A 21,615-nucleotide genomic window follows, 5' to 3' on the forward strand; every position below is an offset into this window, starting at 1 on the left:
TATCTTATCTTATTTTACTATCATTCCTTAGAGACTTGTTTGTTTTCTAATGAAAGACAAAAAAGTTATGGATTCAGATGGGGAGGCCATGGGGAGAAACTAGGGAAGAAACTAGGAGGAGCTGGTGAAGGGACCTTAATTAGAATATATTACATAAAAAGCAGTCCAATCTATTACATTAAAATATGAGAGAGAGAGAGAGAGAGAGAGAGAGAGAGAGAGAGAGAGAGAGCAGGAGACACATATACACAGAAACAGAGAGAGACAGAAAGACAGAGAGAGGTAGAGAGAGAACCTCTAACAGGTCATTTTACATTTCGAAACATTTTCTTGTTAGGTTGTGGCCTTGATGAGTCAAGGGTCAATTGTCAATTTGGGGTATAGCCAAGTGATAGAGTATTTGCCTAACAATTGAATGACCTTAGGTTTCATTCCAAGCAGAAGGAAGGAAGGAAGGAAGGAAGGAAGGAAGGAAGGAAGGAAGGAAGGAAGGAGAAAAGAAGGGAAGGTGAGGGAGTAAAGAAGGAAGAAAGTGGGGAAATATGGAGATAAGGAACCAATGTTCAAAGTCTTGGGCTAATTCATCTCAGCGACAGGGTTGTCATCATGTCAAACTCGGAGCTCCTGCAGAAACTACAGTTAATGTGGCCTCGGATATAAGAAGTCAACTGTCTTGTAACCAGCAATCAACGGTCTGCTTGAAAATTAGTCATACAGCTTAGATTCCAATAAAATCAACAAGGTATCTTAACTATCAACAACCAAAGCACATATGTAATAAGCTACAGTGTTCAGCTGAGCCAAGGATAAAGGCTGTAAACGCATCCACGTGACCAGCATGCCTTCACTGCTGGTCGCTGTCTGGTAGGATTCTGAGCTTCTGTCCTCCCAGTCCAATGACTAGTTTACTTTGCTTCCTCTCCTCACACTTTGGAGTCTCCCTAGATGCCTACTCTTTGTAAGGTATGCTCTCTAAAGGATCACTCATCTCTATGGGTCATTAGATTCCTCGGCTGCGTTTCCCTCTCTCCAGTTTAAGCAACCCTTTGACATCTCTCCTCCTAGTGTTAGATTTGGACTTTTGGAAGTGCTGGTCAATACCTTATCACTTAGGCTAGAACTCCAAGTGGCACATGTTTATGTCCTGAATGAATACAGGTTCTGTCTTGCTCAAGCCTTCTGAAGTAGCACAGCCGGACGTGTTTTTCTTTTTTTCTTTTTCCCCATCTATTCTTGGATATTTTCATGCATTTGCCAAATTTCAAAGGAAGCTATAATTCTGAAACTCAAAATCCATTTCCAGTGCCTCGGTTTAAGGACTACAAGCATATCGTGAACAGACTGAGTGTCTTTAGCATATTAACACGGCATAGCCAGGTCAGTCTTAACCTCTCAAAAAAAAAAATTCTCAGTTCAATTATGCTTCCTTTGCTTTGCATCCTGATTTACATTCTCCATTCAAAGATAGGCACTCAAACTAAAAGTACTTTTCACATTTTAGATATTTTCTCATATTTCCCCATTTTTCTATGCAACCTAGTTTTATCTATTGATTTTCTTCAGTAAGGCTGGGTTACTGATTATTTTCAAATTCCAACATTCCTTATGTCTGCTTTCACGCTATCTTCAACACACGGGATATTCAAACACTAATCTGTCTGTTTTTCCATTCATGCTGTTAAGGATTCTCAGACGAATAAACACATTTTTTATATTTGTATATTACTGTGTCTCTCTAGGTGTTTCTGTAGACATGTCAAGTGTCGATGTGCTGTACCTAGAGATACTCGACAACTTTGAAAGAGAATTGCAAATCAAAATTGTTTTTTTACATAAACACAGTAAATAAGCATATCTATAAAATTCAAGAATTTTTAAATTACACCTTTGTAGAAAAATAAGACTTTTAAAAAATATACAATATTTTTCAAATATTTAACACACAGGCAACTTATTTATACTTTCCCGGTGAAGGTTCACTGGAACCAGTTGTTGTGGTTTCAGAAACAAAACATCAAGGTTCTAGCACATGTATGAGAATGAGTAAGTGTTTAATCCTCAATGGAAATGAGATTACCCACAGGGAGGAGGACACCCACTGTTTAAGGGCAGGCTTACACAAGGGCACTATTTTATTCAGTCGGAGACTTTTCTCACACTGTAGTCGATTCATTTCCAGGACGCTCCAAGCATCACAATTTGAGCGTGTGAGCTTTCGGGATGCTAAAGGAGAGGCAGGGCATACCCGAGTCTACGTCAGAGATGGCAGCACCACACGACATCAAGCCTACCTGTCTGCATCAGAGGCTGTGCCTTTCCTAGACTGTTTTTGGATGCTACATCTTTCAGACTTTCTGGAGTGCCTGTGGGGATGAAATGTTAAAGAAAATACAAAAATAGATGATGAATAAAGCTACATTCACATCAAACGACGAAAAAAATTAAACAAAAAGAGAGAGACGTGAACAATGGCAACTAGTTTACCCAAATGGTTTTGTTCAGTCAATACTTTCACAATTAAAAAATTATATATGCATATATATACATATACATATACATATACATATACATATACATATACATATACATATACATATCAATGAATGCTGGGTGGAAGACACGAATGGTTTACAGGAGATGGGCGATGCGGACATTGCATTCGTTTAAACAAGTACATCTCTAGCAGTGATCCGGCAGGACCCTGCCTCAGTAACGTATCTTGCCAATGAATTAAGAGAAAAGATGAAAGCCAGGATGAGCAGTGTTGCGATGGTAATGGTTTAGGTGCTGAAGGACTACACACGGCTTAACAGACAATCTAGGTTGCAGTTGAAGCTCTGTGCCCTAGAGTATTTCTGTTTTCTATCACACATATGAAGGGGCGGAAAATAGAAAGATGTCAACAGAAGTAAAAACATTTAAGCCAACCATGAGAGTTGTTTTTTAATGGCTAGTAAAGATGCCTAGGCAAGAAGGGAGAAATTCAAAAGCTAGCCACACCCGACATAACAGAGAAGAAAGCCTACAATTTTAAGGTTTAAAAGCACATGTAACATTCAACACCTGGAAATTAAGATTGTCATTTCCTCCTAAAAGCAATATACATAAAGTGAGAGAGAGAATGAGAGAGATAATATATAGTGTAACTTACATATACCTAGTTAGCCTAAAATGTGTGAACTATCATGTGACAAAATTACTGTTATGTGTAGGTATTTATAATGTACATGTGTATATAAATTTAGGACAGCTATGTATATAAAGTATATAGCATGTTATGTATATACATATATGATACACATAAATGTAAATAGTTTTTACAGTTGTGCATAAGTCAAATATCATTTCACATAGTTACTCATCGTGATACAGATTTGAAACAAATAATATAAAATATTGTGCCTTCCCAACACATACCTTTCAAAATCATAAGAATGTTTATTCTGTGTTATTATTCAATCTTTACATTTTGCACCTATTGTACTCTCCAAAGCCCTTTCTTTGTTGAGGCATGATGTGTCTGTTCTCCCTGAGAATTGTGGCCATTCTAGTTAAGTGCCTCTTGGACATCACACACACACACACACACACACACACACACACACACACACACACACACACCGTAAAGCACCAGATCTGCTTTCCAAAGTGTGCACACTTCGTCTTCTGCCAGCTCGCACCGTTTTACTTCTTTAATACAGGTGTGAGTTCTTAGCTGGAAGAACATACAGCAACCAGTTAAGTTGTGGCAAATGCGTTTCACGATGGCTAGGGACTCACACTTGTTTCTGAAAGAGAGGAGATCCTGGAGGCCACAGCACAGAAGGAAGTGAGGGGTGGAGAAGGGAGACACCGGGTAAAAAAGATGAAAGGGCAGGAAATCAAAGTAACAGTTATGGGTAACTGATGGACAGCTTGTGTGCCGTCCTAACAGTGGTCAGGACAACTCCCTGAGAGCTGGAGAAGCCTTTTCTCCTCTCCTAGGGCGGGAAAGATGAGAAGTGAGCTTTGTCTGTTTCTCTGCTCAACACATCTTTCACTAACCTGACATACGTGTTCAGTATCTTCATGTTGGGGGAAACCTTGGTGTATGTCTGGAACATGTCCGTGAATCAGTTACATAAAAGTCTCCCCTAACAAACTGAAAGGATGTGCTTATGTTAAAGTTCTGGCTGAAGGCAGGTATGAACACAGTTGCCTCGAAGATGAGAAAAGGATACATTGTATCAGGGTTTGAAAGTGATTTGTCAGATGGGATAGGGATGGAGGGCATCGTAAACCAGGCCACATCTCTTTCCTTTGTTGGTTTTAATCTTTTTTTTTTTTTTGGTTAAGGAGACTTCTTTTTCTCTTTAAAGGACGTTATAAATTTTGCGAAATATTCTTGTAACTACATCTACAAGGATGTGTTTATAATCCTTGTAACTACTTAATGTCTTTATAACTCTTCTATCTACTTGGGATATCCTCAAATAAAGCAAAAATGATACATATTTAATTGCTAAAACTCAATGTACAGCAGGAAGAGAAAGGAAAGAACCAATGATCTTTCTCTTCTACATCTATACTCAGAGATATGAATACATTGTATATTTAAATTACACCTGTCTTTGCTATAGGTAGAAGATTGAGAACCCATCTATATTCATGTGATGTGCAAAATTACTGATCAGATGACCACAAAATAGGTCACAGGGAGAAATACTTCATGATACGCATCTATCACCTTAGCGTTCTACTGTCAGGATCTTGGGCTAGTTGGGTTACCACGGTAACATTACTCATTCAAAATCTGCTTACTTTGGTTGAATATGTTGTTTAAAACCTGCTGCTACAATGTCAACTTTTCAAATGATTATTGCAGCAAAAAAATAGGGGGGTCAGAAATGCTCCCTTCCATAAACATTTGTGTTCACTTAGTACCAAATTGGACTTTCCATCGTGAAAGATTTAGGACAATTTCTAATCTTTTTCTCTTGCGAGTTGAGCAGATAGCAAGTCTGAGTCAGGTTGAACGTAGAGCGTGTTTGGACAAGGGGCTCCATTTAGGGCTGGGGAGTGGATGGGGCCCTGCTCCTTGTGTAGAGGGTGGCCTAAACCCTCTACACGAAATAATTGATCATGATTTTTATGACAGAGTAACTATAGAATCCTTAACTAATTGAAAATGGTAGTGCAAATATTTGTGTTTTTTTTCTTTTAACTTCTGTGTTTACAGAAAGAAAAATCTTGAATATAAATGTCATGGCATGTGTACTAAAGATTAGTGATTTCCTGGTACATCCAATTAAATGGAAAGTTCTCAACCAGAGCCTTAAGTACGTAATCAACAAATGAAGTCTCCTTTGAAGCTTAATATGGACTACAGAATATGAAGACTCTTTCTGACGTGAATCTGTGACTGAATGATTTTATTTTCGCGTATTTGATGGGTGATGTGAGAAACTGTTTCCTGCATTTTTCTTTTATATGGCATCAAGTGTGAATTCTACTCAGACATGCTCCAATGAATAAAATTTAAATATTTTCAATAACAAAGAATTAAGTGGTCGCTTTGGGTTTGGGAGGAGTGGGAAGCTTGATCAATATTACTAGGTTATACTTTGATAGCTCATGAGGTAGGTTACGTCTTAACCAGAGTGGACACAGATGAACAGACTCAGTCTCTGAGACTGAGATGGGAGACAAGGGGACTTCACTGTGAAAGCAATGTTGAGGGGTCCAATATGACAACCTTACAAAATAAGGATCACATGGTGCCCAGAGATAACGTATGGTGCTCATACCTTCATAGATTACATAAAATTGTAAAGTCTTATTTATTTTGGTGGAATCTGACAATTGATACTTACACTGAGAGAAAAGAAATAACCAAGAATATGATCTTTTCTTTTATATCCAAAAACATGTAAAATTTTGATCGTATTAATTTCTGGACTTCAGCAAAACAGAAAATTCCGTAAGTAAAGCACGACTTATGCTTTAGTAGTACTTTAGTAGAAGGAATTGTCTGTTATTTTATGGCACCAGCATATGCTCTACCCTAACGGGGCCACATGGCTCAGGCTCGGGCAAGTCACGCAGGACCTGAGAGCTCAGCTATTCCCTTGATGACTAGCTAAGTTTGCAAACAGAAATAATGCTAGGAAATCAATGTGCCTTGGTCCATGTTCCATAGTCCTTAAACGTCTTGTATCATTAGTGTTTCTATGGCTCAAAAGTGAAGATTTTAAAAGTGTTCATTTTCCCTACACAACTGGCTCTTATTTTATTCAGAAATATAATATTCCTATAATCATATGACAGATATCAAGTTACTTACAGGCGTTCAAGGCATAGCCAAATGAAAAGGCAGGCTTACTTTCTTATTTAATGAAAGGCCATGCTGTTATTAGAAAACGGGGGCTCTCTGTAATCAAACTTGTGGGTTTTTTTTATATCCATTTACATATTCTTTTTATTTATATTAATTTTAGCATCTGCATTTTAATGAATGAACAGACCAGGAAACAATTCTCTGACAACATAGGTAAGCAGATATTTTCTGGAAGACATAACAAGACTATTATATGTATCTCTCTATAGATAGCTCCATTTAGTATGCAACTGAATTGTTGCACTTGTAACATTACTTACCAATAATGTTTACTAGGCATTTGACACAATGTAGTATATTTTGGTTAGGGTGGGAGGTAGGACAAATCTGAGTATTTTCATTATATGATATAGTGATGGCGTAAGCATGAATCCCTGTATGTTCAGGATAATTACTTTGTCTGTGACTTTCTGTAGGGAGCGGCTAAAGATGGCGCCGACATCCGGTGGTCGTTTGTGGTAAACACCTACAGCGCATGTGTTGGCAGACCCCCAGCACCTACAAGGCCAGGGTGATATTCATGCTAAATAGGTATTTCATGCTCCACCAATCCCCAGTGGACAAATTTACAGCCACAGCCTGTCTTGTATTTAAGGCGAGTGCCTTTGTTCCCCGGGGTCCCCGTACTATCAATTAGGTGTTCCTGCAATAAAGGCTGATTGAGAAGGATCCAACGGTGTTGCGTCTTCCTTGCCGGTCGAGGTGGGCGCGACAACTTTCTATGGTTGGGCTGTCTTAAAGTGGGACGCCTATCTCTGCCTTCTTACTTCCTTACAAGATGTAATAAATTCATGAGAAATCAATAAGGGACACACATGCATGTAGCTAAGACCCATTCACCGTGTGAGACTGTAATCTGGGCCCAAAGTATCTCAGTGACACAGTCGAGTGGGTAGAGATTAAATGACAGCACACTTCATCACTAAGTGGTCCTATACTAACTCTGCCTGCGCATGGCAACTGGGAAGTGTTGCGTGAGTCAAGATGGTGATGATTTACTGATTCAATCAAAATCGTCAATAGAGGAAGATGATTTTAAATCAAAATGAATCACTGGATCTAATCGCTCAAGTCATCTTGCAGACAAGTGAAAGGTGTGGAAAAAGAAGAAAATGTGGTTATTTGAAGAATAAGAAAAAGCTACCCCAGCTCAACAGCTCAACTGTCAGCAAGCCCAGTGGGTGCAGTATTATTCGATTAAATATAAGAAAATAGTGAATTTTTTATCAAATGATTTCAGTACATTCAAAGTAAAAGGCATACCATTGTAAAAGTATTCCAATGCCAATGTAGGAGATGGTAACTTTGTATCTTCAAGTAACGTTTTCTTTCGTACATTTATCATGAAAATGAAAACATGAACGAGATCATCATAATGTTGGGCACGATCACATCATAGTACTTAAGCTAAGAGAATCAAACCCAGGGTCTGAATACCTTGGGACATTATAAAATGCTCTTCTTCTAAGTAGCTATTCACTTATTTACAAAGTTTGCCTGACTTTAAATGCAAGATTGCAGGTGCATTATGTTTTATAGAATTATGGGCTCAAAAGTTTAGAAAATTACTTCATGTATTTTAATATTTAATGTTAAATTATGTTCAATATACATATTTAAACATGTATGTTAAAATAACAGTGTGGACAACCGCTCATTTGAATGATTTCTTTTTAATAAAATCCTAAGATATTTTCACAGTTTTAATGTCAGAATTATTCCAAGGGTCCAAACTACCTGGTTTACTCAGAATCTCCTTTTTAATTATCTTACTCATTCTAGAAGAAATTTTAGACCCAGATAAACACGCTTCCATGTCGAATCTGAGTGTGTGGTAATAGCCGAGAAGCCATGAAGGATGTCAGCTATCAACACTGAATTAGACATGGTTCATTGAAAGTTACATGCACGTATGTCCATACAGAGGTGTCTATGTACACATTATGCTGTGGGAAATAAAAAGGCAGAGAAATGCCTTATGACCATTATAAGACATCTAGTCCCAACTGTATAAGCCATTGCTGATTTCAGAGTATTTTTGGCTCCCAGTGTTAGCGTTCAACTATCGTCATGGCCACGCTATTGATGTTATTCAAGTCTAATGTTACAGTCATTTCATTTTTGCACTGGTATGGACTTCAGAATGATTAAGTTCATGTGAGGAGTAACGGTCCTGTGAGGTGACATGCGCTTAGCAAGCTTGGTGAGGACGTTGACATAAATGCTTACATAGCAGTAGAGTAACTGCTCTCTCATTTCCATGGGCGTATTAGTCTTACAGTTGAATAAAAGTTTCATATAAACTTCTTTCCATTTTACAGAGCAACTATTTTAGCCATCTTAAATGCATTTCTTACAGTTAAATATAGGGCCTATTCACAGTGAAGCAAAATCCAGGTTCACATCTTGTTAAGTCCGTTTCTGTTCCAAACATCTATCTCGCAGTTAGTTACTTATACAGAAATTAGGAAAGGTGTATAATTGACTCATATGTTGTTAATTGAAAGTAATGAAGCTATGTTTGCTGAGTTGAGCTGTTGGTTTTTTTTTTTTTGTGCACTCCGATTAATAAACACCAACTCGAGCACATTTTTATTCATTATAATTCGAGTGATGTCCAATGATTACTTTAGACTGAATCATGGTTCTGTTTTGGCACACATTCAGAGAGTTTTCATCGAAACGGAAATTTCCGATTACTTCCCGGCCAGCACCTTGTCTGTCTTCATCACCATCCTGAGCTCACCCAGAGAAGCCAGTGAACGCAACATGCAGACACAGAAGTTCTTGAATGAGTGAACTGCAAGGCAGATCTGTGACTTTAAATTCACGTCTAAAATTATATTTTTATTTCAAATGACCTTCCTTGCTCACATGCAGACTGGGAATGTTGTCAGTTCTTCCAGTTCCATAAACTCAACTTGACAAATGTAACAGTCGCATAGGGGATATTTTTCAATTCTAAACATGTAAATTCGAATCAAATTAAGAGGTGAATGTTTTAGGTTTCAACAAGAGAAAACAAGATGAATCTTTTGTAAAGTGCCAGTTTCTATTTTTTCTCATCACTGTTAAATGACATAAACTTGTTCTGTGCAATTTAAATATTCTACTTAACAAATTGTGCAGATACCCTGACCGTGTGCATATACAGAAAGTAAACATGACCACGTTGATAAGGCTGTGATTACTAAATGACATGCAAACATACCTGATGGAAAAGAATATATATGATATATATATATATATCATATATATAAATATAAAACTGTCTCTTTTGCAAGCTATGTTTCAAAGATTGCATTATTTCATGTCTAATAAATGTTACATATGTGTTCACTGAATTTCAGCTGAAGGGAAACTCATTCACACACAGCAAAACGTCTGCAACCATTTATTTAAAATACTCAATATCCTCAATATCAAAACCATGTGGTGTGTGTGTGTGTGTGTGTGTGTGTGTGTGTGTGTGTGTGTCTTTTGACATCACAAAGCAGAAGAACAGTGAGCTGAGAGCAGTGACCATGGAAGGCACATAGTGTGACACCTTAGAGCTCAGCATGGAGTGGATTCAATGCAGAGATGCTCTTCTTTAAAAATGTCCCTTGTTGACTGGCCCTAGCTCTTGACAGCAATTTAAACACAACACATAAAGAACAAGAACCAGATATCCTACTTCACATCTGCGTGAACTACAACCCAAACCTTATGGTCCCTTCTCAGCAAGTTTATACAGTAACCAGGCAAAGAGCCGAGATTAAATTATAAAGAATTTAACCATGATTATACTCTGTGGCAAATTTTAATATACCCTGCTGCGCCTAAAGTTTTCTGTTTATCCCTGTGCAGGCAAAAGTGATCCATAACAGTTTCTAAGAAATTAAAAGTACTGGAAACGGAGACACATAAAAACATGTCCCTTCACTGGATGCTGAGTCTGTATTTCAAATAAGCCATTTCCTACGTCTTTCCCATTGAGACCAATGTCTTGAGGTACTCTCTCAGACTTCTGTGACCATCACAGTAATCACTGGAGGGATCACATGTCTGACTCTGGCTCTCCATGGAAGTGTGTCACCACCAGCCACCCCTCAGTTTCCTTCATTCTGTAGCTATGAGCCTCTAAAGCCACTTGTCTGTGAGGAGGTGACTAGTACCTGTCATTCTCCGGAGATGCATGCTGGATTTGAATCCTGGGGCTAGCAGGTCGCCTCCTATCTAGGGAGGGGGACCATCTACCCCTGTTTGCCCAGTGAACAAGACAGGAAAAAAACAGGACATTTAGTAACTCTTAAAATAAAATAATATACGGAACACTAGGATTGGAACAGTGCCCCCGAAAGTCAAGTGTTTGTTTGCTCTATAATTTAATCGTAGATAGGTTTAGCTGTGATAATCGTATGTCTATTGAGTGTTTCATTTTCAGAAATATGCCTATGCATCTGCATATCTATATAAACATAAATATCAATGTGGCTAAGACTGGAATGTTGCACATTTAAAGACACCTCTTAAGCCGCTCAGTGTAGAAATAATGACATGAAAAAGATAATTGGTAAGGCGGCTACCAATGAGGTCTTAAGTTTTCTTGGAGAACACCAAAGCCCAATTGCTGATGAATTAAAGCAGGAAATAAAGATTTAAAAAAAGGGCATGAAAAATTCTGCTAATCTGTACTGATATACATGTCTCCTGGCTCATTGCCCAATTTGCCTTTTATTTCAGGATGTATAATAATATTTTTCTGGGTAATACTCGAACCAAAGCTTTGTTATTACTGAACCATTTTAGATCCCGATTGTGTATATCAATAATCATTTTTTTAAATCTAGCTGAATAATTAAAGGAAATAGAGCCGCCAGATTCAGGTCAGGCTTAGATATTTCATAAACTAAGTCTGATCTCAATTTTATGGCCAGGACATTTGTCTAGATATCTGCTCTCTTGCAAGGGTTAAGGGACTAATCTGAATGATTTTACAACTGTGGAATGAACATGAAGGTAGAAGTTTAATTAAAAAATAAAAAAAACAAACCCTGCATTCTTGCCACTAAACTTGCCTTTTGTGATTTATTTGATAATTTGAAAACTAGAAGCAAAGCTGTCCATGTGTAACTGGGACATCTGAGGCCTGCAGACACTGAGTCCAGAAAGCCTCCCAGAAGTCCTCTTTCCTAAGAGTTGGACAGAATCAGTGCTCCTTGTTCTTTGCAGACATAAAATAACAGGACATAAATTGTAGGGAAAAAATGTGTCCTTCACTCTTGAACTTAGAAAGCGATTATTGTATATATAATACAGTGAGCTAATTCTAATTATGCAATCATTTTGTTGTTGAAAAATCTGTTCAGTTCCATCTGAATTTATGTTTAACCTGTTTAACTATGTAAATTTTCTGTAAATTCCAGAAGACCGTCAGGTTCTTTGTTTGTTTGTTTGTTTATCTAGTCTCGCTGCTAGGCAAATCCTTTGATACACTAACTTACACAGGAATCACTGGAGGTTGAGTTTGGGTTGAGGTATGTGCACACACTGCCTCTGCCTTCTATGACAAGGAAAGTAAGTATCCATTGTCATGCTACGTATGCCACCTTTAGCACAAGCTCAGCTTCAGAGCATCCCATGCTCTTTGGAATTTCCAAGTAATGGAAATCTACTCTTTCAGAGGTAGAAAGGTTACACTGAAAGATACCAAGTATCGCACGCAGAGTGTGGCGTATAGACTTTTTAAATTTTAAGTTTTTGATTCTTCGGACAGCAGAGAAATGTTTGAGATTTAATTCAATGTATTAAAAAGGAAGTCGTATCATACATTACCAAAATTCACATTTTTAATCACCAATGCTTAACTCTGCATACAGTTAGTTCCAGGGCTGTTCAGCCACCGTGCGGAGTGGTATCACTTTTAGGTAGGAAGAAATTTGGAGGGCCATACCTAACTTGAGGTAAACCTTTGGAATACATATAAAATAAGGTAATGAAATTGCACCTATGTGTGGGATGATACTGATTAAACTCTGGTGCTACCGTGAATTGAAAAGGTGAAGATTCCTATTTTCTAACAGTCTGTAGGAGCCTCCAGATGATGCAACATAAAATTAATCAGACATCTACAATCATGGACCTTGTGAGTCCAGGGTCAAGGATGTCCACATTCCAGGTCTGAATCTTTTCTTCAGCTATTTCATATCGCTCCACTTTCTTCAATTGCATAATTGATCTACTAATATCCATTACTCAAAGTATGCATTTTAAGGAGTATAAAACCTCATGTGAGAGAGTTCTTGGTCTACACTGGCTGACTTGTAGCCAACAAAAATGAGCTACTAAACAGTGCGACCATGTATATTCTCGTGCTATGTTACCTAGAGGAAGAGTTCAGGACAGAAGGGATGTTCATGTGTGGCAGTAACAGACTGCTGTGTTTGTGTGTAGGCAAAGCTGTCAGCAGAGCCAGTTTGCATGTTTCTAAAATGTTCCTTTCAACTTACTGGGCTTTGCGGCTTTTGCTCCGTAGATCAACAAAACTAAGATATTCTTAAAGAAAAATGAAACCTGTCTATACCTAGAGTCTTTCTACACGTACGTCGTTGAAGTAAAGCATCTGATGTTGGTTTGTAAACGTAAAAAAACAGGGCAAGTAGCTTCGTCTGGTGTAACCGTTTCGAGTTGGTAGGATTGCGAATGACTTTGCTTCTGGAGGCAGAGTTCCAGTCCTTGAGTTTATTTAGACATAAAAGGAAAGGCGGGACGTGAAGAAAAGTAGCGTAACAATGACACACGCAGTGGAAAGCTGTGATGGGGGAAGGGTGTACATTTATAACGAGCAGCTGGGAAGGCAGGCTTTCAAGAGGCAGCTTTGAACAAGTCCTTGGCATAACACAGGTACTGCTAGAGGCTCAAAGTCCTTCCAGATATGCTGATATGTGGGGTCATCGCAAAAGCCTTGCTCCCCTCCCCCCCGCCAATTATTCTGACTATGGTAAGAGCAGTGTCAATTTATACACATGTTTTAACCCACAAATAAATATTGTTACAATAGCATGGACTTGTAAGTTTTAAATTCACTACCGCATTCATACACTTCCTAAGTGGGTGCCGCGTTTTGTCTCTCTACCAATGCAGAACATGATATCCCTTTCACCTGGTCCCTTCTACTCTCATGTGTTATTAAACATATTTCAAATCATAATTTCAATTCATAGGCGAATATAGCTGGCAATTTTAGGTGCCGAATATGAAATTGAACTAAACAAACTTATTCTCAGTTTCTCTTACAGTTTAAATTAAATTAGCTTCATGGTTTGAATTAGCTGCATGATTTGATAATTACCAGTCCATTTTGCAAGTGGGCTAAACTAAAACGGTAGGAAAATCTATCTGTTAAACAAATGTTTTATATTACATTGACATCACATTAAAAGCCTGGGTTCCTATTCTCTAATATTTTATAATAGCACTCAGGAGATATAACATGGGATTAACCAGTAGAGTAAAATCTTGGATTTTGTGGTCAAGTGTACTTAAGTTCTCCTGTTACTTATTATTAATCTAGGATTCAGTAAGTACAAAGGTTCTAGGCTTCAGGGCCAGGTCACAAACAATGAGCATCTTATGCATGTATGGAGCAATGACTGCATAAGGGGATTCCTTAGTGAGACATAAAAACATTAGACTTCTACAAGAATTAAATAATTGTTAGGGTATTTTTTCCCCTAGCAGTAATATAAAGAACAAACGCGTATGGCTTAGTGTGTAATTTGCACACATACTTATATGTATACCTCACTTCCACTGGTGCCTATCTCTAAGTGGAACATGACAAATACCTTAGCAGTCAATAGAAAACTGATACGGAGATGTAAATCATTCATACCACAAATGATGTGTCAAAAACATTTCTCAGATACTAAAATAGGAACTAAAGGCAAGTGAATGAGCTGACTGTTCGTGTATATTTTTGTTATATAAAACCTTCCCAAATTATTTTATCCTAATTTTGATTTCCATACATTAAGGTTCTTTTTAAAAAATTGCTACATATATTTCACTACAAAATAAATTATGCGATGATTTCATTCAGGTCAATTTATAGTGCTTGACTTTTTGGTAGAAACGTCCTTCTCCTTGGGACTCGCTCAAGTGCCCCTCCCTTCCAAGGTAAAGGATCAGCCACCAAGGACTTCCTCATTTTTGAATTCTTTCCTAACCAGGTTGGCTGCAAAAGAAAAGCAAACAAGCCAGGAAAAAACCATGACATTCCTCATGGTGTGTGGGGCCTCCTCTTGTAATGGCCTCTTAAAGTTGGTGAATGGCTAGCATCTCTGCTAGCAAGCCAAACCCTGTGGCTACAATTGTAAACTTACTGGTTGCTTTCACAGTGTGAACAACCCACGTTTCTCCCTCCTTGGATCTAACTCACAATTGGAACCACATTTAGTGATGCAGGAACAGAGACTGCTAAAAATATGACCTCAAATTAAACATGAATCAAAGAGAACAAAGCTGCCAGCAGATAGAAAACACACACGTCATGGGCTCTCTGATTCCAGGGGTTCATTAACACTGTTGAAGCATGCAGCTCAAGATAAAGATAGTAGTGGCTTAATTAAACCATGATATACAGATTTAGACTTGGTTGTGGGTTTTGTCTTGGTTTTTTTTGGAGGGGGCGTGGGGGTGGTTGTTTATTTCTCCCTTTCTTGGTTACTTCCTCTTGCTTTCCTTTCCTTTCTTTGTTTTTGAGAAAGGGTCCTACTCTGTAGCCCTGGCTGGCCTGGAACTTCCTAAGTAGACATGGCTGACCTCACATTCCCAGACAGATGCCTGCCTCTGCCTCTCAAGTGCTGAGATTAAGGTCTAGACTGCCACATAGGGCCACAGTTAGTTTTACTAGGACATTTCATAAACATAGGTGGGTCCGGGAAAGAATCAAGAGTTATGAATTAGTAGTGGGTTCTTATTGAAGAAGTCTTAGATAAATTTGACCCAAACCTTGGAAGAATGAAATAGTTCTTAGGTTGACAACAAAGGCAAAAGTTTATCTGAATGTTAATGGAAGATTGGCAAGGTAAGACATAATACGGATCACAACTAAACCATTTAGGAAGCTAACAGGGATAGGGAGGACTGAGAGTGTAACTAAAGGGGGAAATCACCATCCCGGTGGAGAGTTTAGGTTGGTAAATTCAGTGGTGTCTACCAACCCACCAAATTAGGAACTGGAGAAGTATTTGAAAATTATGTGACTAATTATAAATCCTGGCCTGCTTGCTGTTCATTTATTGGTCTGCTTTGAGAGACCGCCTCCTTTTCTGTCTTGAACTGGTCTTAATCTGGCTGTGTAGCTCAGGCTGACTTCAAACTCAGTACCCATCAGCTCTGGTCCATCAAGATCTTGTTTGACAGGCCTGGACCACTTCAACAGGCTAGCTTTTTTATCATAACCATTGACTGTGAAGAACACTTTAAGAAGAGGAACTGTGTAATGTCTGGGACTCAAGGATGAGATACCACAGGTTAGCTGGACATTTTAATGTACTGACTGTCTAGACATCATTTAGAAATTTGGGCTCAGTTCTTGGGAAAGACAACCTGTCCTGGCTAAGCACAGGGGAGTGTGTCTCCACGGGCAGCAGAGTCTTTGAAGTGAACAAAAGTTAGGGGACAGTATGAGTAGATAAAAGGGAGGAGCATGGTGGAGATTTTCCATTAACGAATAGGAAAGGCAAAGGAGGCTTCGGAAGGGGCTGTGTCTAACAGCCAATGAAGAGAAGCTATTAGGGAGCTGAGAGTCAAGTGACTGAAATACGGTTTAACAGGGAGAGTCAACATAGCCCTCTGGCACAGCAGTTACACAGCGGTTGGGGGATTGCTTTAAAAATGCAGGCAGGATGTAGAGAACACGTTCATGAACCTGTACACCCTCCCGTCTCTCCGAGCATCCATGTCTCTGAGTATTTAAGACCTTGGTTTATTTCTATACCGAGTGAAGAAAAAGGTCAGAGTCATCAGGGCAACTCCCAATCAGGGAAGCAAGACAACTAGGCTTCATCCAACAGACAATTGTCTTCTACAAGCAACCCCTGATTTGTGCTAGTAAGAATTGGTAGCAGTAATTCACTAACTCTGGCCATCTGGCAACATATTTTTTAATCTTTATTTCTGGAATCAGGACTACGTAAAATGAAGAAGCTTCTAACCTCATAGAACCCCCTTTTCCAAACAGCATTACTATATGCAGGACACAGAGGCCTCAAAATGCCTGCAAAGCCTTGGCCCGAAATCCCTAGGAAAGCGAGCACACTGCTTATCACTCAAAAGACTAATGAGATCTGGGTTCTGTTTTGACAATCTCATCCTGTGTTAACATCAATCCTAACTCGTTTTATAGTTAAGGAGGATGAATGAGGGAATGGCAGTCAGTTGGCATAACAAGCCACAAGTAAGAGGAAAATGAGTCAGAATCACTGAACTCTTAGATTTTAAAACAGCAGTTGGGTATAACAGTGGAAATAACAGTACTATCGTAAGAAGATGAAATTGAATTTTAGGAATATGTTTGACAACTCTTCATCTCTCTCCTCTATCTGTCTGTCTCTGTCTCTGTCTCTTTCTGTGTGTGTGTGTGTGTGTGTGTGTGTGTGTGTGTGTGTGTGTGTGCTTGAAATTACTATAATTTTGATCAAGAGACACCACGGGTTTCTAAGACTCCCTCCTGGTAGGTTCTGCACTTCCTCCAGACAACTTCACAGGCATCCTACAAGGGAAACAGTTACCACTTTTAACTGCTTCAACTGTTTCACAATGTTTCATAGACATATCCACAAAGGGATCCTGTCTTTGAAACAACAAGCACCTGCAACTTTTAGTGTGTATGATTCCTTGACACACACAAAAAAAAAAGATCTTACTTTCTTAGCAACCAAATGACGGCTCTGCATTTTCCCCATGTTTTAATGAATCTTTTCTTTCTATCCAACATATGGAATTATAGGGTTTCCACCCACTTTTTGTCTTATATGATTAGCCTTCCTGTATATGAACTGTATATATGGTCAGGCTTCTTGTGTATAGACTGCATATATGATTAGCCCTTTTGTATATAGACTGACCTACGTTACTGGTATCTTTTGAGAAATTTAAAATAATGGATACACAAACTTGTGAACACGGCAGCTTCAGTGTTAGAAGGGCAGGCACATGAGACTTGTGCCATTCAATAAAACAGCTGGAAGAATGTGAAAATTCAAATAATGGTGTGTTATAAATAAAATATTCATGGCTTACCATGGGAAGAGGAATACCAATTATCTTGCTCACAACTGTTACAGACATGTTATAACGGTATCTACTGCTAGGTTGAAGTTTGTCTTGACTTTCTAGCATGGCTACGGAGAAATTTAAAGGCACACACATGGCTTCAAATGCATTTTGTTTTAAATCAGGGAGCACTTACCTAAACATTTAAAATTTCAGGGTACTGCTACAGTAAGAAAATTTCACTGCCCTCATAATTCCACCCTTGTTTTGTTTAGTATATATTACAAATAAGAATAGTAATGTGAAAAATGTTAAAGTTTATTGATCTTTCTAATTATCTGGGAGGTATATGACAAAAGTAAAACAGATTATTTCAGCTCTGGGTTCAGAACAGTGTACAGTTTTTCTTTTCACTGAAACACTACACTAACACAAGTGATGCAATATAAATCTATTTCGTTTTTCCGATCATAAATTTTTCACTGATTTATAATTTAAATCTCAAAGGTTTGTAGAATAATCTTCTGAAGATCTACTGCTTAATTCCAAGAAATAAACACCATGAAGCCTACCAGTTTACTAAGAAGAAAGCTTAAACACTTTCTGAAGAGGGTCACATTAGGACACCCAAATATTTTTCTTCAGGGTTTGCAGAAGTAGTTTATAAATGTCCTTTGAATGACATCTAACTTAAGAAAGACAGCAATTATAATAAACAGGACTCAAAGTTCTGTAATAAGGGAAAAACAATTTCATTTGTTTACAACTAGAAGAAAATATGATACACTATTACTGACTTATCTAGATTGAAATTAGTGCATATTAATTAATTATATGCTGCTTTACTAAAAATAGCCTGTGTATATGCATGTTCTAGTTATTTATTTTGGGACATCTCAGGAAATTTTTAATTTTTTTAATAAAATATAATTTAACATAATTTATGTAATGAGTAGGTTAATTTAAAAGTGAAAAGGTGAATGGTTTGTGTCAACCGAATTTTCATTTTGAGTTTAAGGAAGATTACCGTAAGATTCATAAATCTTATTTATCGGCACAACAATAGAGAATCAATCTCTCCCCTTCAAATAACTCACTACCCCATGGTCTTATCAGCATACTGAAGGCTCCTTGAGTCACAGAATCAAGACAACCAAACAGCGACAGCAAAAGAAGCAGCAGCCGGGAGCAGGTACAAGTTACATCACACCATTTGCAACAACATTCATAGAAATATGCGTATGTGTGCTCCACACATATACACATACACATATCCCTACACAGATGGGTACTAAGGGAAGGACATGTGGACAGCAAGAAAGCGGGCGTGGGTGGATAAATCTGCGAGGGTCACGTAAAACAAAAACAGAGTGATCGAAGGGATCAAAAAAAAGAAAAGAAAAGGTCACCGTACAAATGATAAGAAATTCAGAAAGTCTTTATTTTATACCTTTCTCGTTCTGGTGAATGCAAACTAGTATCTGGTCTCAAGCAGTTGGTACTAGCACTCCTAGCCCTGTCAAGAGAGGGCTGCAGTTCACTAGTGCCAGTGCATTACATCCAGTGGTAGAAGAGAAAGACAAAGGAAAGAAAGAAAGACCACGTTAGAGAGGAAAGCAAAAAATAATGTTCTCGTTACACAAAATGTCGAATCGCCGTGATTCAGTTCATAAGGGTGTGAGAGAGCCACAGGGTGACGGTGGAAACTTTTGTTTAGAGACTAAACAAACATTATGCTTAAATCGCGTTGCATAATTCTTTTTTTTTTTAAAGAAAGAATCTCGGTCTAAAATATGACACTAAGTCACACCTACTTATGAAAACAAAACAAAACAAAAGAAATTGGATACAGGAAGCATTAAAAACAAAATGCCTAAAACTTCATTACCAAGGACAGATGCCACGCCAAAACAAAATGAAGGACATTATAGGAGAAGTAACTGTACAGCTCCACTCTTCCGGTGCACAGCACTGGGCGGGGAAAGTGGGCGGTGCCACTTCCTGATGTTCTGACCTAGTGGATAATTCATCGGAAATTCTCAACGTTCTCGAGTTATAGCAATCGTGCTGAAAGGGGAATGTCCTGTGTAGTCACCGATCTGGTCTCAGTGTGTGCGGGCAGGATCGCGCTTCACAAAATAAAGTCACGCAAATAAAACGGAATGAAATTAACCGCCACAGCTATGATCGACATGGAAAACGAGGAAATAAGAAATGAGCAGACAATTATTCTAGGACGTAGGTTTATAATCCAATCGGGTTTAGATGGCTTAACAGGGCACGGATTAATTCAAAGTGTAAGGTGAGTGACACAGAAGAATATGGCTTTTCTATCTTAGTGGCTGGGGTTGGGGAATGTGTCCAAGCAGAGCGCACTGCTGTGGCTCTTACCTGCTGCTCCAACGGTAGTCGTTTTGTAATAAAGGCATCTTGGGTGGTAATGTGTTAGAGTACCTAACAAGGTCTCTGGGAATGGCAACGAAAGCAGGGAAACAGAAAAGTAGATATGAAATAAACTTCACTAAAACATTAAAGATTAATTGGGAGACCTACCGGGAGCTAAGCAAAAGGACGCTTACTAGTGTTTCCAGGGAATCACAATTATTATTTCTACACAGGATCAGAATTAATAACGTATGGTCAGGTTATTCCACGTTACCCAAAATTATGTTGTGGGGAAGCATCTGCTGGGTCAAGGAAGTGTAAAGCAATGCTAATACTAATACTAATACTAATGTTAATACTAATACTAATGCTAATGCTAATACTAATGCTAATACTAATACTAATACTAATGTTAATACTAATACTAATGCTAATGCTAATGCTAATATTAATACTAATACTAATACTAATGTTAATACTAATACTAATGCTAATGCTAATATTAATACTAATACTAATACTAATGTTAATACTAATACTAATGCTAATGCTAGTGCTAATACTAATACTAATGCTAATACTAATACTAATGCTAATACTAATACTAATGCTAATGCTAATGCTAATCCCTGGTTATACTTCCTGTGGGGAACAGAAAAATCTCAGATTTAAACCTAAATATCCACCCATTCATGTAATTTTAGACTTAAAAACAAGACAAAAAGAAACACTGAAGAAAGGAAATGATTAGAATCAAATGGCAGGAACAAGACCCAGATTTGCTGAGTCTGTGCAAGACCTATTAGGTAGCTGGACCTTCCTATAGAGGGCAGGATAAATCTAGTTAACTAATCTAGTATTATTATATAATCTAATAATGTTCTATAGGCCCCATTGCTAGTTACAAAAATGTATCATCCGTTTCATGTCATAAAACATGACAAGCAAACCCTGGTCACTAACCCTAGTCACTCTGTATTTAACAATTTCCCAGCACAATCAGGTTTACACTAACACTCACATGAGAGGAAATCCTTTGAATCCTCAATTTAAAAATATTTTGAAGCCATAGATGAAGGAAAACAACACAGAACTAGAGTATTCAACCTTCATAACACTCTCTCCTTTTTGTCCCCCAGCATGGGCAATGACCTTTAGTGGCAATTTTTTGTAAAAATTTCCAAAGGGATTGCTTCAAAAGTTTTTCTTCCAGGGATGTTCTAATAGGGACCTAAGCAAGATCAGAAACAAAGTGGAAAACATTTTGGAAAATCTACTGGGAGAACATCTCAGCTCTGCAAGATACTGACTGAAATCTGAAAATCCAGCCTACCAAAAGTCTAGCCTGTGTTTATAGCAACAGTGTGGGAGAAGAAGTATCCATGACACAGGGCGCTGGGAGGTGTGAGCTCATAACATTTATCGAGCATCCAGGCCATGCTGAGGGAGGTCCAGCACTTTGTGCCTACTACACACCCCTGAGAAATTTTCCATGAAGGATGAGATTTATGATAAATAATTTTCTGGGAAGAGATTAATATGAAATAGGTCTTTTAATACGTTGATTTAAAATGCATGGCAAGGGTTTTAAT

At 38.1% G+C, this 21,615-nt stretch overlaps 1 protein-coding gene across 48 annotated transcripts in view; it reads right to left on the reverse strand.

Moving 5' to 3' along the window:
• Positions 1 to 21,615, reverse strand: part of Rims1 (regulating synaptic membrane exocytosis 1) — a 499,647-nt gene that overhangs the window by 115,970 nt on the left and 362,062 nt on the right. For 24 of the 48 annotated variants that reach the window (XR_010054636.1, XR_005488976.2, XR_005488975.2 and 21 more), the window contains 3 exons: positions 19,089 to 19,178; positions 10,534 to 10,617; positions 2,292 to 2,363 (listed from right to left, as the gene is read on the reverse strand). The exons of 7 other annotated variants lie outside the window; for them this stretch is intronic. Coding sequence is in view for 35 of the 41 variants with exons in the window: in XM_063267779.1 (XP_063123849.1) it covers positions 2,292 to 2,363; positions 10,534 to 10,617; positions 19,089 to 19,178 (246 nt within the window). In the remaining 6 variants the exon portion in view is untranslated. 48 annotated transcript variants of the gene reach the window in all.

The sequence above is a fragment of the Rattus norvegicus genome, chromosome 9 (assembly GCF_036323735.1).
Source record: "Rattus norvegicus strain BN/NHsdMcwi chromosome 9, GRCr8, whole genome shotgun sequence".
Classification (NCBI taxonomy): domain Eukaryota; kingdom Metazoa; phylum Chordata; class Mammalia; order Rodentia; family Muridae; genus Rattus; species Rattus norvegicus.